Source organism: Equus asinus, chromosome 7 (genome assembly GCF_041296235.1).
Source record: "Equus asinus isolate D_3611 breed Donkey chromosome 7, EquAss-T2T_v2, whole genome shotgun sequence".
In the NCBI taxonomy this organism is placed as follows: Eukaryota; Metazoa; Chordata; class Mammalia; order Perissodactyla; family Equidae; genus Equus; species Equus asinus.
Genome location: NC_091796.1, coordinates 76,467,096 through 76,481,058, shown reverse-complemented (window position 1 = coordinate 76,481,058; position 13,963 = coordinate 76,467,096). Strand labels below are relative to the sequence as shown.

The 13,963-nt window shown below is 36.1% G+C and overlaps 1 protein-coding gene across 3 annotated transcripts in view; it reads right to left on the bottom strand.

Annotated features, from left to right (window-relative positions):
- The window catches only part of PALS1 (protein associated with LIN7 1, MAGUK p55 family member), an 89,956-nt gene that overhangs the window by 16,010 nt on the left and 59,983 nt on the right, over positions 1 to 13,963 (bottom strand). For all 3 annotated transcript variants that reach the window (XM_044773796.2, XM_044773798.2, XM_044773797.2), the window contains exons 6-9: positions 13,432 to 13,578; positions 12,026 to 12,187; positions 10,471 to 10,548; positions 1,437 to 1,620 (exon numbers count right to left, since the gene is read on the bottom strand). In XM_044773796.2, coding sequence (XP_044629731.1) covers positions 1,437 to 1,620; positions 10,471 to 10,548; positions 12,026 to 12,187; positions 13,432 to 13,578 — 571 coding nt within the window. The remainder of the gene's footprint in view (positions 1 to 1,436; positions 1,621 to 10,470; positions 10,549 to 12,025; positions 12,188 to 13,431; positions 13,579 to 13,963) is intronic.

Here is a 13,963-nt window from a genome sequence, read left to right as displayed (position 1 = left end):
AGGAGGAAGGATGATCCCTAAAAACTGTTAGAGGCAAAAGAAAAAGCCAGAAAATGTTACAGAAAAGCCTTAGAAGGTCTCATTCAGAAGCACCAGCTCCGAGAGAACTACTGTTTTAAAGCTTTTTTTTTTTTGAGGAGGATTATCCCTGAGCTAACATCTGCTGCCAATCCTCCTCTTTTTGTTGAGGAAGACTGGCCCTGAGCTAACATCCGTGCCCAATTTCCTCCACTTTATAGGTGGGATGCCTACCACAGCATGGCTTTTGCCAAGCAGTGCCATGTCCGCACCCGGGATCTGAACCAGCGAACCCTGGGCCGCCAAAACGGAATGTGCGAACTTAACCACTGCACCACTGGGCTGGCCCCTAAAGCATCTTTTATTTATTAATTTAACAGATATTGCCTAGATTTAAAAGAATAAGTAAGATGCAGTCACTGGCCTCAAGAAGTTTACAAACTGAGAATACAAGGTAGAAAGTACTATAACAGAGGAAAACAGACACAATACCATGGAAGTATGATAAAGTAATGGACAGAAAAAATACCTGTTATTTTATATTAATGTATAATTAAGGTATTAATGGATATGCTTTAATGGATATGCTTTAAAGTATTGAAGAGAAGCTTATCTCAGTACTAAGCAAAGTGCCTTATACAACGCAGATTTAACAATATTTGTTGAATGAATAAACTGATGAATTATCATCACTTCCCATTTCGTTATACTCTAAGTATTTCTTTGCCTTCTCTAATATCCTACTATACTTCTCTTGGTTCCATTTCCCTCACTCCATCTTACCCCCATCCTGGGAACTGTAGCAACAATTTGTAGGAAAAATTACGTCTGTACATTTCATTTTATTAAGTATCATCCTCACTCTTTCTAAGAAACAAGTTCCCTTAATAACCTTAATGTCCAATGTGAGCTAAAATTTTAGTTTGGTCTAAATTAGAGACAGTTTGCTTCAATAAAAAAAAATGGGGGCACCCTATTTTTTTCTAATGCTACCCTAAGATATCTTAGGAGTGATAAATTCAGTAGTATTACTCTCTTGACTCCTTGTAAAGTGATGCATCTTAACAAATTTCTACATAGAAATCAAGTTTGATGCCCTAATTGATGACAATCACCTGTTACACTATAAGTTTTGTTGCCTTGTTTTGACGTTCAATCAAGTTTTGTAGCCTTGATAACAAGGTAGTCTTAACACGAGACTGGTTATGAGGTTATACCATAATTCCATTCAAAAACCCAACAAACTGATCACATTTATATTCAAGATACTTACGTTACAGATACAACATAAAAACCAAACTACATGAAAAAGTAATTACCTCATTTTTTAAAGACATGAAAAAGTGAGTTTTTCTCTGCAAAGGCTTGCATTTTAAATGTTCTTTTAACTACGTACTTTCTACTATATTGTCTCTTACCTGGAACGAGCCCAGCTAGAGGCTGATTATCTTCATCCCCTTCCCTGTAGGCTTGCCACCAATTTGGATCTTCTTGACTGATCACATGCAGTATATCCCCTTTTTGAAAGGACAGACCTAACTCTCGACATGGAACATAAGGGTCATCTGAGGGATCATAGTCAAAATGAGCTTTTACATGGATCTAAAAGATAGAAGGTTTATAAAAATAAAAAAAAATAATGATGATGAAAAGGCAACACAAATATTTAGCATAAATATAATTAAAATGTTACCATTTTTCATTAGTGTAAAGAAATTATGAGTTGAAAGAAGGGAGGTTTAGTTAAGTAGCAGTATTTTGGGGACTGTATTTTCATAGGCTCATCTGTTTTCTCCAATGTAGTTAATCTCTCTGTTGACTGCAAACACGTACAAGAGTATGCAAAACACTGTACTGTTAACCGCTAACAAGCTGGGGTACTAAGGGGCCTCAAAGGCTTGAGAGAAGCAGAGGAATGTAATTGAGACACACCCCACTCCATTCCTGACCTGTAAAAATAATGACTCTGCAACAAGGTATGTAATTTCTAAACCACTACTACCAGGAAAGGTAGACTTTAAACCTCACCACATCTGTCATCTAAGCAGGTAAGTGTCAGTTTCCCTGTGTCATCGTCCCTTCTTGACCACACTGTCAGTGTGATCACGTCTTAATCTCTCTCAGTGTTTCTTCTAAAGGAATATGTTCAGGTTCATAAATCACACCCTAAGCTGCTAAGATTATGTAAATCAAGTTTATAATCAATTCCTATTGTGTTCTATATGTAGGCTTTGAAATATTACTAGTGGTAAAAGTTAAAACTTTTGCTAACAATGTGTTTTTGCTGTTAACAGTTTTACCATTAAAGGTAGGTAAGAATTCACATGAACCTCATTGAAAGCTAAGCTATTTCCTATGCCATTTCCTCCAATATGCCTCTATAAGATAGAACAAAGTATTCGTACTTCTAAGAAGGTATAAAGGAATTAATATTCTCTTTAACTTCTCCATCTCTAATTTTTACCCAACCTGGGCAAGTGGCATGTGGCATTTCCAACATCTGTAAGAAGCCCACTTTCATCTAGCGAAACCCAACATCTATATGCAATGAGTGTTTCTGTCCCACGTAGGTTAGATTTCAGGTTTGGACTCAATGAACCAAGCAATTGACTGACCGCAAGAATTTTATAATTCTGAGTCCTTTTCTATCCAATTGTTATTTGGCTTTCCTTAAGCCTTTTACCCTCACCATAATATGAAATTTGATAAAACACTTTCTAAGTAATATATATTCCCCCCATTATAAAGCATAATAACCAAGAATCCTCAAGAAGGCAACAGCCTCTTTCAGAAATTTTGTTGAGGGTGTCATTAGATAAAGAATACTTTTTTAACTTCAGAAAAATATTTTACCAACTACTGTAAATGGGAAATCTAAGTCTCAATACACAAATAGCAACACTGAGGTAAAGCAAGTGATGCAATGTAGACCTAAAATGCTAGTCTGCTTTTTGGCGGGTAGATTTAGAGTACACAAAATCTAAGTGTATAGCCCAATGAATTTTCACAAACGAAACATACCTGGGTAACCGGCACCCAGACAAAGAACCGGAATATCAGCAGCACCCGAAAGCCCCGCTTCACGTCCCTTTCAGTCACTAAGCACTCTACGCCCTCCAAGGGTAAACGTCACCCTGATTCCCAGAACCACATATTAGTTTCCCCTGCATTTTACTTCATGTAAATGGAATCACACAGTACACACTCTTAGATTAAATAGGTTAAGATACTTCACTCAATTTGAATAGCGTTCTGCTGAATTCCAACTAGACAGTGTCCTAAAGAGCCTTGTTCTTGACATGAAAATAGAGTTTTGATTAAAATCTTGAAAACTTTCCAGTTAAAACCAAAAAGGAATTTTAGGAAGTTATGCAAGGTAGCAGCAAATCAAAACACAGTTGAGAGACTGAGTAAAAGGATTATACCTACAATTTTATAATCTTGGCAGGACACATCTCTAATACATAGGATGATCAAAAAAAACCTGTGCTTGAGTCCACCCCTGTCAATCAATAATGCTTCTAAAATCTGTTTAAATTGTTGCTTTTTAGCCAAAAAATCCTGGAAATCTAACTATGGAATTATAGGTATCATTTAAGGTGGTGGAGAGATCACTTTGTTACTAGGCTTTTCACAGATCTATGAAATCAGACTACTTGTCAGCCTGACTGATGATTTTATCAAATCACTTTCTGAAAGCAATACCCAGTATGTTGTTTTCAAAGTGTTTTGCTCAGATCAACTGCCAGGGATGTTTATTAAAATACTGAATTCTTGGGCCTGGCCCTGTGGCCGAGTGGTTAAAGTTCCACAAACTCCACTTGGCAGCCTGGTTTGAATCCCGGGCACCAACCTGCTCCACTCACCAGCCATGCTGTAGCGGTGTCCAACATACAAAAAAATACAGGAGGACTGGCACGGATGTTAGCTTAGGGCTAATTTTCCTCAAGGAAGAAAAGAGAATTGGCAATGGATGTTAGCTCAGGGCAAATCTTCCTCAGCAAAAAATGACCCAAAAAAGAAAACTGAATTTTTATGCCACATCTCAGGCTTTCAGACTCTACATTTTAATTATGTTCCTTGGATAACTGTTATATCTGTGCCGTTTAAAATGTGCCCTAAAATTCTAGGCAACTACTACCCTGAGGGAAACTAAATAGGCCAGTGAGGAGGCTGTATCTAGGTCTATGGGCTTTACCAGAGGCCAAGACAATCACCCAGAGATGCTTTTCTCTCTACTGTGGCCGAGGTCTCATCCCTTGACTCTTCAGATTTAGCTGGTGTGGAATGGGACCCCTCTTTGTGCAGGCTGGGAAGAGGAGTTCAGAGGATATGCTTTGCTTACGTGACAAGTTTATCTAGTGCTGTTTAAACTGTACCCTAAAATTAAGAGTAAAGTTTATTTCACATCAGAGAAATTGACCATTTGACTCAGTTAAAGTTCGAGCATTGCCTTGACATATACTATGTGACTTCTATCCAGATATATTCCACTGATCAATTCTTATCAGTTCTAGAAGTTATCTCCACTAATCTTTTGAAACTCTCCAGTTCTTAGTGGCTAAATTGTTTCCCAGGGAAAGGAAAACAGAGCCCTTTTTAAATGAAGGGGAGATGCTGACCCCTATAGGAATGCTCACAGGTTTAACAATGCTGTAATATCAGTACAGCGTATCTGATCAAAACAGTGCTTGGTTTTAAACCAAACAAAATCTTCTGTTTAAATTTCAAATTATAGGACGGTTTAGACACAATTATATTCCAACCCAACATTTTTCTCTTTAGCTTTTTTTTCAGTACCTGTAAGCTGTTCACATTTGAAGTCCTAATGATGGGAATATGGTAATGGGATAATGATTCATCAGTTTATTTACATCTTTCCTAAGGGAATCAATGCTCCAAAATAATTTTTCTTTGTAATTTTTATTTCCATATTTCTTATAGCAGATTTATCTTTAACTTTTAAAATTACTTGTGGGAGAGAAAATAGTGGAAGTGTATCTTCCTTTATCTTTGGCCTAAACTCTAAGGCAGATTATAAAATTAAGGGCAGCATCAAGAAAACCCTTTGCAGTGTCAAGCAATAGTTTATAAATTCCTCCCCCTAACCCTGAGATTCCTTCTCCCTGATGCCCACCCAAGAAGGAATATCTTTATTATTTGTTCTCTTCCATTTTTTTTATGAGAAGTTTAGGATATCTGTTGGACATCCAATTGATGTTTATTAATAGGCAGAGAGAAATATGGACCTCAGGATAAAAGCAAACTTAACAGAGCGACTGCCCTGGCTTGAAAAGGATGTCCACTTTAATGTACACTGAAATTTTCTATACTTTTTGCATCTTCTGATAAAATAAATATTCATAAAAATCCTATTGCATTATAAAATTCCAGATGTTCTTCCAAATGAGAAAAAACTAAGATGAAAATTACATGATACATTTTATACCTCTAACAGGAAAGTAAATACATTTGACAGCAGTGGTTCTCAACTTTTCCTTCCAACCTACTCATCTTTATAGGCTGTGAACATCCTTAAACAATCATTTTATAAAATCTGTAAAATTTTTTGCAAATACGTGAAGTACATATGAACAGACTGCTCTCCTGACCTGCTCTGCCCACAATAAGCACAACTATAGCCAAGATCTCTCCTTAGAATTCCAGGCTGATATATTCAATTCTATGTACTCAGGATTTCCACCAAATGCCTCTTAGGTATCTCAAACCTGTAAAATGGACCTCTTGATTATTCTCCCCAAATAATTTTTTCTCCATATTTCCCTTTAGAAAGCAGCACCACTATCCACCCAGTTGTTTAGGCATCCTTGCTTCCTCCCTTTCCTGTACCCTCCACATTTATTACAAGGTCCTGTCATTTCTACTTCCAGAACATAGCCTGATTCATTTTCTCCACTGCCACTGCTATCATCCAAATTTAAGCCATCATCATACTTTATAACGACTTCAGCAACCGTTTCCTAAATCTCTTTGCTTCCATTATTGGCTCTGCTAATTCCAATTCCCACACAGCAGCCAGAAGTGTTTTTTAAAATATGAATCAGATCATGTTACTGTATTTACAATCCAAACTCCCTGCCACAGCCAAGGAGATGTACTTGATCTGGCCTACCTAGCTCTCTAGTCTCATCTCTTAGAATCCCCTCCCCACCATTTTACTCCTCTCCCTACTTTGCTCCACCCCCACAGGCTTTACAGATACAAAGTTCTCTAGAAATTACACCTGAAAGCTCTTCTGGCATTCAATAGGGCTGGCTTCATCTCGTCCTACAGGTCTCAGTTTCTTGTTGCCTCCTCCAAGAGGCCTTTCCTGACAACCTTACATAATTAATCCCACCTCTTTTTATTCTTAATATTCTCAATGTTCACATTCTGCTTATTCCTATCTTGTCACTTACCACAAGCCACAACTATTTTCTGTCATGTTCATTATTATAAACCAGTGCTTAGTGTCTAGTCCACAAAAGGGAGCCAACAGATATTCATTATAAGAAAAAAAATTATTTGGGACCTCTAAGAATATATTTCAACCATTAATACCGCTGGGCTAGTGGCTAATTCTATGGTTTGTATTCCTGAACTGTGATTTTAGCATCCTCCTATCTTCGGCCTTTAAGTTCCCCTTAAACCACATCTCTCTCCTATCCTTCCAGCCCAGACCCCACAAACCAAGAGACTTTAGCCATGCTCCCAGTTTTCCTATAGCTATTAAGTCTCCTATAGGTGAAAGAGACCCTACAGCAATTTCAAATACTAAAGTCTCATAATATGCTTTTACTGTACTCAGAATCCAGATTTACTATCACATACATAGCTACTAAGTGGTTAATTCATCTATAGTTAAAATTTTCTATCATGGTATTCTAATTATTTTCTTTGGACTGATAATAAACAGTAATGCAGAAACCTAACATTTAGTAGCTGAGTGGGACATTACCTGTTATACTACACAGCAGTTAAGAGCTTAGATTCTGGAATAAACATGGGTTCTAGTCCTCACTCAGACACTTAACCAATAGTGGAGCTTGGGTAATTAACCATTCTAAGTTCTAGTTTCAGTGCCTGTTAAATGAGAATAATAAAGATACCTATACTTCATAGGAACGCTGTGAGGATTAAATGAGATAAAATGATAAGTGCCGTGCCTGGCAGAGTAAGTAATCATAAAAATAGCTAACATTTATTGGACAATCATTCTCTGAATTTTCTAGTGCATATTCTATCACTAATAAGCAGCGTGATCCCCTACATTTCAAATTTACTCTCTATTAGATCAGGGCCTTGGACTAAATGAAAAATGTGCCTTCAGCTCAAATATTCTATTTCTTCCCTCCCTGTTATTTTAATTGTATTGTAGAATAATCTGAAGTTTTATACCCCTGTGTGGGAGCTCCAACTTTTTTCTTTTTTTTAAGGTAATGCAGAAAGAAGGAAACACACAGCTTAAATAATGTATGTTTCCTGGGACAAATGTACCAGTTAGCCAGGAAGTGAACTACAAAGGTGCCAAGACTCTTGCCTTCTGCAACTGATGGAGCAGCCACTGGCTGTCATGTGTGATGCAAAAGAAACGTAACGAACACGGGAGGACCACTTCTCCTGACACAGCTCACTCTTGTTCATGATGTTATCATTCAGCAAGTGATTATGGTTGGGTTTCAGATAACATCTATTTTGTTTATCTATGTTAAATACATGTTTCTTTCTAACATCACAAAACATACACCAGAAAGATACCTTTTATTGCTCTTACTAGATCCTGACCTGTACCATAATGATGCTCAATAAACTGGTTTTAAGTTCTTAAAATCATTAATCCCATAGATAATTACTCTGCATATGCCAACTAAAATTATGATTTCCTATCAGCTGTCTTTGTGGAAACCTTCAGTGCAAGCTTTAATAATAGTAGTTCATTTTAAGCTACTTAGGTTTGAGAAAAACTTCAAAAGAGATACTACAATTGAGAGTTCTTCACAATGAAAGGAGGAAATGAAGGAAAAGAAAAACATTACACATTGTTATTGCTATTTTGAAAAGATCTCTCCCTATCAAATGCTATATTTTACAGGCGATAAACCTGGCATCTTTTCTTTTCCTCTCTCTTTGTCTTTAAAGCCATATAAGTAAGTGTATATTCCAACCCTCTTCTCTTGTGTCTCCTCAGATTGCAGAGCTACTTTTGAAGTTCAGAGCTTATTCACAGGAGAGAGATGTGGAAAGGCATAGTAGACAGAGAATCAGGCTGCTAGAATTCAGAGACAAACTATTTCTTCATTTCTCTTCCTACAAAGAACTTTCAACAGAAGGAAGGTTGCAGATGCAACATCAACTTCAGTATGTTCCATAAGGAACAAAGGGAAAACAGGGAATGACAGCCAAAATACAAAGCATAACTGTGATGAAATATTGAGAAAAAAGTGAATCTGTGTTCTCTTCCAAACTGCTATGCTTTTATAAAAGCTAAGAATAAGAACAGATGCAACACATCAGGTTTCCATATTAATCCACCACTTTGAAGTCTGTCTTTTTTTTTTTTCTTTTTGGTGAGTAAGACTGGCCCTGAACTAACATCTGTTGCCAATCTTCCTCTTTTTGCTTGAGGAAGATTGGCCCTGAGCTAATACCAGTGCCAATTTTCCTATTTTGTATGTGGGGCACCGCCACAGCGTGGCTTGATGAGTGACACAGGTCCACACCTGGGATCCAAACCTGAGGACCCAGGCCACCGAAGTGGAGCGTGCTGAACTTAACCACTACACCACCAGGCCAGCTCCTTAGGTCTATCGTTCTTTAACAGCTTCACTGAGATATAATTCACATACAAGTCACCCATGTACAGAATTGGATGATTTTTAGTGAATTCAGAGTTGTGCAACCACAAACAATTTTAGAACATTTTTATCCCCTCAAAAAGAAGCCCCAAGCTGATTAGAGATCAGCCCTACTCCCTCTAACTCTGCCCCTCTTAACTACTAATCTACTGTCTGCCTCTACAGATTCCCCTCATCTGGACATCTCATATAAATGCACCAATACACGGCTTTTGTGACTGGCTTCTTTCACTTAGCATAATGTTTTCAAGGGTTATCCATGTTGTGGCATGTATCAGTACTTTATTCCTTTTTATTACCAAATAATATCCCATTCTATGGATATACCATATTTTGTTTTCCATTCATCAGCTGGCGAGCATCTGGGTTGTTTCTACTTTCTGGCTAGTATGAATAAGGCTGGTACGAACTTTCCCATCCAAGTCTATGAGCATGTATGCTCTCTGTTCCCTTGGAGTGGAGTATGTTCTCTGTCTAGGAGTGGAACTGCTGGGTCATTTGGTAATGAAGTCTGTCTTTTAATATAGCTAGTTGGTAAATGTTTACCATAAAGAGCAATACACATTCTAGAATAAGAGTTGTGCATAGTTTGTAAAAGCACTCTTTTCCCCTACACTAAGTATGTTTAAGTTTAATAAACCCACCTATAACAACAGAAAAAGACAAAGTTCAATGTTACAAGTCACAAAAATTCTGAGAGAAGTATTTTCTACTTCTTTTCAGAGTTTACTAAGTTTGAAATATTGATATTTCATATTTATTTAAATAAAAACTACTGAATTTACCTGTTTCTACTTGAATGCAAGAAATATTTAGAGTGACACTTCTGATACTCAAACAATAAACACCGTATGCAACTTTTCTCATGGACATAAATTTTCAATTCCTTGGTATTTCCCAAATGAGTTGAAAATTCATGTCGACATGAAAACTTGCACAAGGATGTTTATAGCAGTTTATTCATAACTCTGAAACTTGGAGGAAACCAAGATGTCCTTCAGTGAGTGAGTGGATAAGCTGTTTTATATATAGATAATTCAATATTATTCAGCACTAAACAGAAATGAGCTATGAAAAGATATGGAGAAAACTTAAATGCTTATCACTAGTGAAAAAAAGCCAGTGTGAAAAGGCTACTTACTCTATGATTCCAAATATAGGACATGCTGGAAAAAGCAAAACTATGGAGATCAGTGGTTGCCAAGGGTTAGGAGGCAGGAAGAGATGAACAGCCAGAACACAAAAGATTTTTAGGGCAGTGAAACTATTCTGTACGATACAATGGTGGATGCATGAATTATACATTTGTCAAAACCTACAGGCTGTACAACACCGAAAGTGAATCCTAATGTAAACTATGAACTTTGGGTAATAATAAAACCATCAATTCATTGATATAAAAAATGTACCTCTGTGGTGCAGGATGTTGATAGTGGTGGAGATTGTGCATTGTGGGGGCAGGAAGTATGTGGGAACCCTTTACTTTCTGCTCAATTTTGCTGTGAACCTAAAACTACTCTAAAAAACAAAAATTCCTACTTAAAAAAAAAGTAAACAGTAGCCATCAGACAATAAATAAACATCAAGAATCACTTACTACTGTTTCCTTGGCAGGAGGAGGCTTGATCTGTTGACTGGGAATCAGAACAAATGTCAAAGTACCATGCATATCAGACTGTAACAGAAAGATAAGGTTATGTTAAAAATACGTATTTATGAAAATCATTACATGACCTTATGATCAATATTCCCTGAACTGGACTATTCTGGAACCTTAGGGGACTTAAAAAAAAATTGGTAAAGATGAATCCCATTTCATCAGGAAGCACAAATTATCCCTTTCACGGACTTCATTATATTAGAGCTACCCAGGAGTATGGCATTCCGCAATTCCGGTCCATGGGAAAAGCCACTCAGCCCATAAGTCTTGGGTTTTTGTCTTCCATTCAGTTTAAGTTTAGGAAGATTCTACAGTGAAGGGTTGGAAGATACCACATTGCTATTACAATTCTGGTTATCAACTCTGACATACATTAATTTTAATACAGCAGAACTTGAAATAATAATTGTGACTAGGATTAGAAAAGGATGCAAATACACAAATATTCTCACTTCCCAGATGCCTCGTCTCTGCCATCCATTCTTTTTTTTAATTGCATAGTCTTACTAGGTTCATTATCATTTCCTAGTACGCCACTGACTGCCTGCCTTGTTCAGCCACCTCCCGCCCAGACACTAACCACAACTTCTGGTCCTGAGACAGCAGGGAACGGTGCTCAACCTAGAGATAGCAGCCAATAAAACAAGGGCTAAAAATTATCACCACTGGCACTTTGTTCTACGAAAGTAATGAATGGGAGTGGGTGAAAATAAGGATGTGAGGATGTTTTCCAGATTCTTCAACAGACATTAACATACTGAAGAAATTCTATTGTAACAATTGATGCTAAATAAATAAGAACATAAACCTAGTTTCTGGGTAGATACAAACTGATCATAAACTGCCCTCAAAAGTTCACTGTAAATGGCTTCCTGATTATACCAGCCCTGTCCAACATAACTTTCTAGGATGATGGAAATTATCTATACCTACACCATAATATGGTAGCCATTAGCAACATACTGCTCTTGAGAACCTGAAAAGCAGCTAGCATGAATGAGGAACTGAATTTTAAATTTTCCTTAATTTAAATTGAAATAAGTAGGGCATATAGCTAGTAGCTATTATACTGGACACGGCAGAACTACACCGTTGCTATTATCTAATACTGTTAAGGAAACAACAATCAATTACAGATAATAAAAAAATAAAATCAACATAAAAATCATGAGGGCACAGACTGTTACTGTTTCCCTAGTGGCTAGCACATAGTAGGCATTCAATAAATATAAACTGAATGAATTAATGAGTTATATTAGTGATTTCAGAGGCAAATAAAACAAGTAATAAAGCTCAAAATAAAAAAAATTAGTGGTACCCACCCCAAAATAAAACTCTACTAATAAATACTGGAAACAATTATAACGTGAAAATTAGGCTAGAAATTGTCTAGTGCTCTTAACAATTATTTTTAAAATATTTTATTCTGAAGTCTAATAACAAAGAAAACAGCTTTTAAGAACATATCCATTATTCTTCTGTGTCAACTTACCAATAAGTCAAAAACCTCATTGACATCTTTCCCCCGAATTTCAATGCCATTAATCTCCAGAACTTCATCTCCTTCATGTAAGAGACCACTTTTCTCTGCAGCACCTCCTTTTACTATCCGACTAATGATGACAGAATCCATTTCATTACGAACTGTAGCACCCTAAAAATAATTCAATATCTAATTTTAAAATAAAAACGCAATTTTTTTGTTAAACATTTCTCCATTTTTAAATTCTTATTTTTTTCTATTCAACAATTCTAGCCTTCAGTTATCTTGAGAAAAAATTTACTTACGCAGCTAGAGTAATCATGGTAATTAGGTTTGAAAGCCAATCATTTTCCCCACAACATTTTCTGCTTCAGAAACATTCCATTCATTAGAATTCTAAAATCAAGCAGACTTTTGAAGCATACTAAAGCAGAAAAATGCACTTGCTTAAAAACAATGTGAAGACCTCTAATCAAATTTGTTCTCTATAGGCTGGATGCTATTCAAATAGTTATACTATATTTAGGCATAATTAATGAACATGACATAACTATGAAAGTCCTTTTTTAAAATTCAAAATATGATGAAGGGATGAATACTAATCTAGCTGCTTATTCAAATGTTTAATACTATAGCTACATACAATTCACACTAAAATATATTAAACGTTAATATTTATTACACAAATTGGAAGCACAACTGAAATATATATGCTCAAAAAATGGAAATACGAAATGAAGAAAAAACTTGAAAGCAGACCAAGTTGTAACGTTTTTCTCCTAAACTTTTATGTTAAAATTTTGTCATAACTGTCCCAATTCATTTTTTTTGGTGGGGAAAAAACCCAGTTACATTAGCTGCCCATAAAATATGATCCCTATTTCAAGTACTACACTATTCAAGACGCAATTTGAGACATCAGCATTCAAGAATATTTCTCTGAAAATAAAGGAAAGAAAATTAAGGCCATGATAGCAGACCGAGAAATGAGACTGAAAAAGTTTTACATATAAAACTATAAAACAAATATTAATATTAAGGCATGCATACTTCCAATTATATGTGGAGTATGTAACTGTGTTTGTTTCAATAGATTTCACTGAATGAAAATATCAGAATTTCTAATTATGGTTTAAAAAAGAAAGCTGGGAGAATAATAAAGCAGATTACTTGTCGCTTCGTTATTCCTCAACAATTATTTCATAAGCTATTATTTTCATCAAATTACGGGTGAGAAAAGATGAAAAAGTTTTTTCTCAACTGAATAAGGCATATGAGCAAAAACATAAAAGAATTCCAACAAACTAACCACAAAAGAGAAAAACTACCAGAAATGCAAAGAGATCTTCAACTATCTGCCATACACAAGATCCCCGTGTAGAAAGGATCTCAGAACAGAGATGCGGAGCACTTACCAAGGGAATATCCCGAGCCTTTTCTATGCGAACTATCTTTACAGTTTCTCCTCCATACTGGCCAATGCTCTCATAAACTCTCTCATCTGCAATGGGCTCTAGCTGCATTTCCTGCTCAGCAACCTTATCATGGGCTAGTAAAAGTGCCTGTTTCAAAAGAAATACAAAGTACTTACAATAAAAGCAGGATTTATTTCTGTAGAGAGATTTTAACCTAATCATGAACATAGTATTCTATCATTAAACCTTTAAAAGAAGTGCTATAATTAATTATATTTAGATCCATTTCCAAACTTTCCAACTGAAGTACAGAAGAAACCCTGTATCTTTTATAACTAATAATAACTAAAGACATGTTGGGTATAACAGGGCATACTCTGGGATGGGTTATGAAAGTTTAAAACGCTTATTAAACTTCATAAAAACTCATAGACACAGGAAACAAACTGGTGGTTACCAGAGGGGGTGGGGTTGGGGTGTAGGCAAAATAGATGAAGGAGATTAAGAGGTCAAGATTCTAGTTATAAAATAA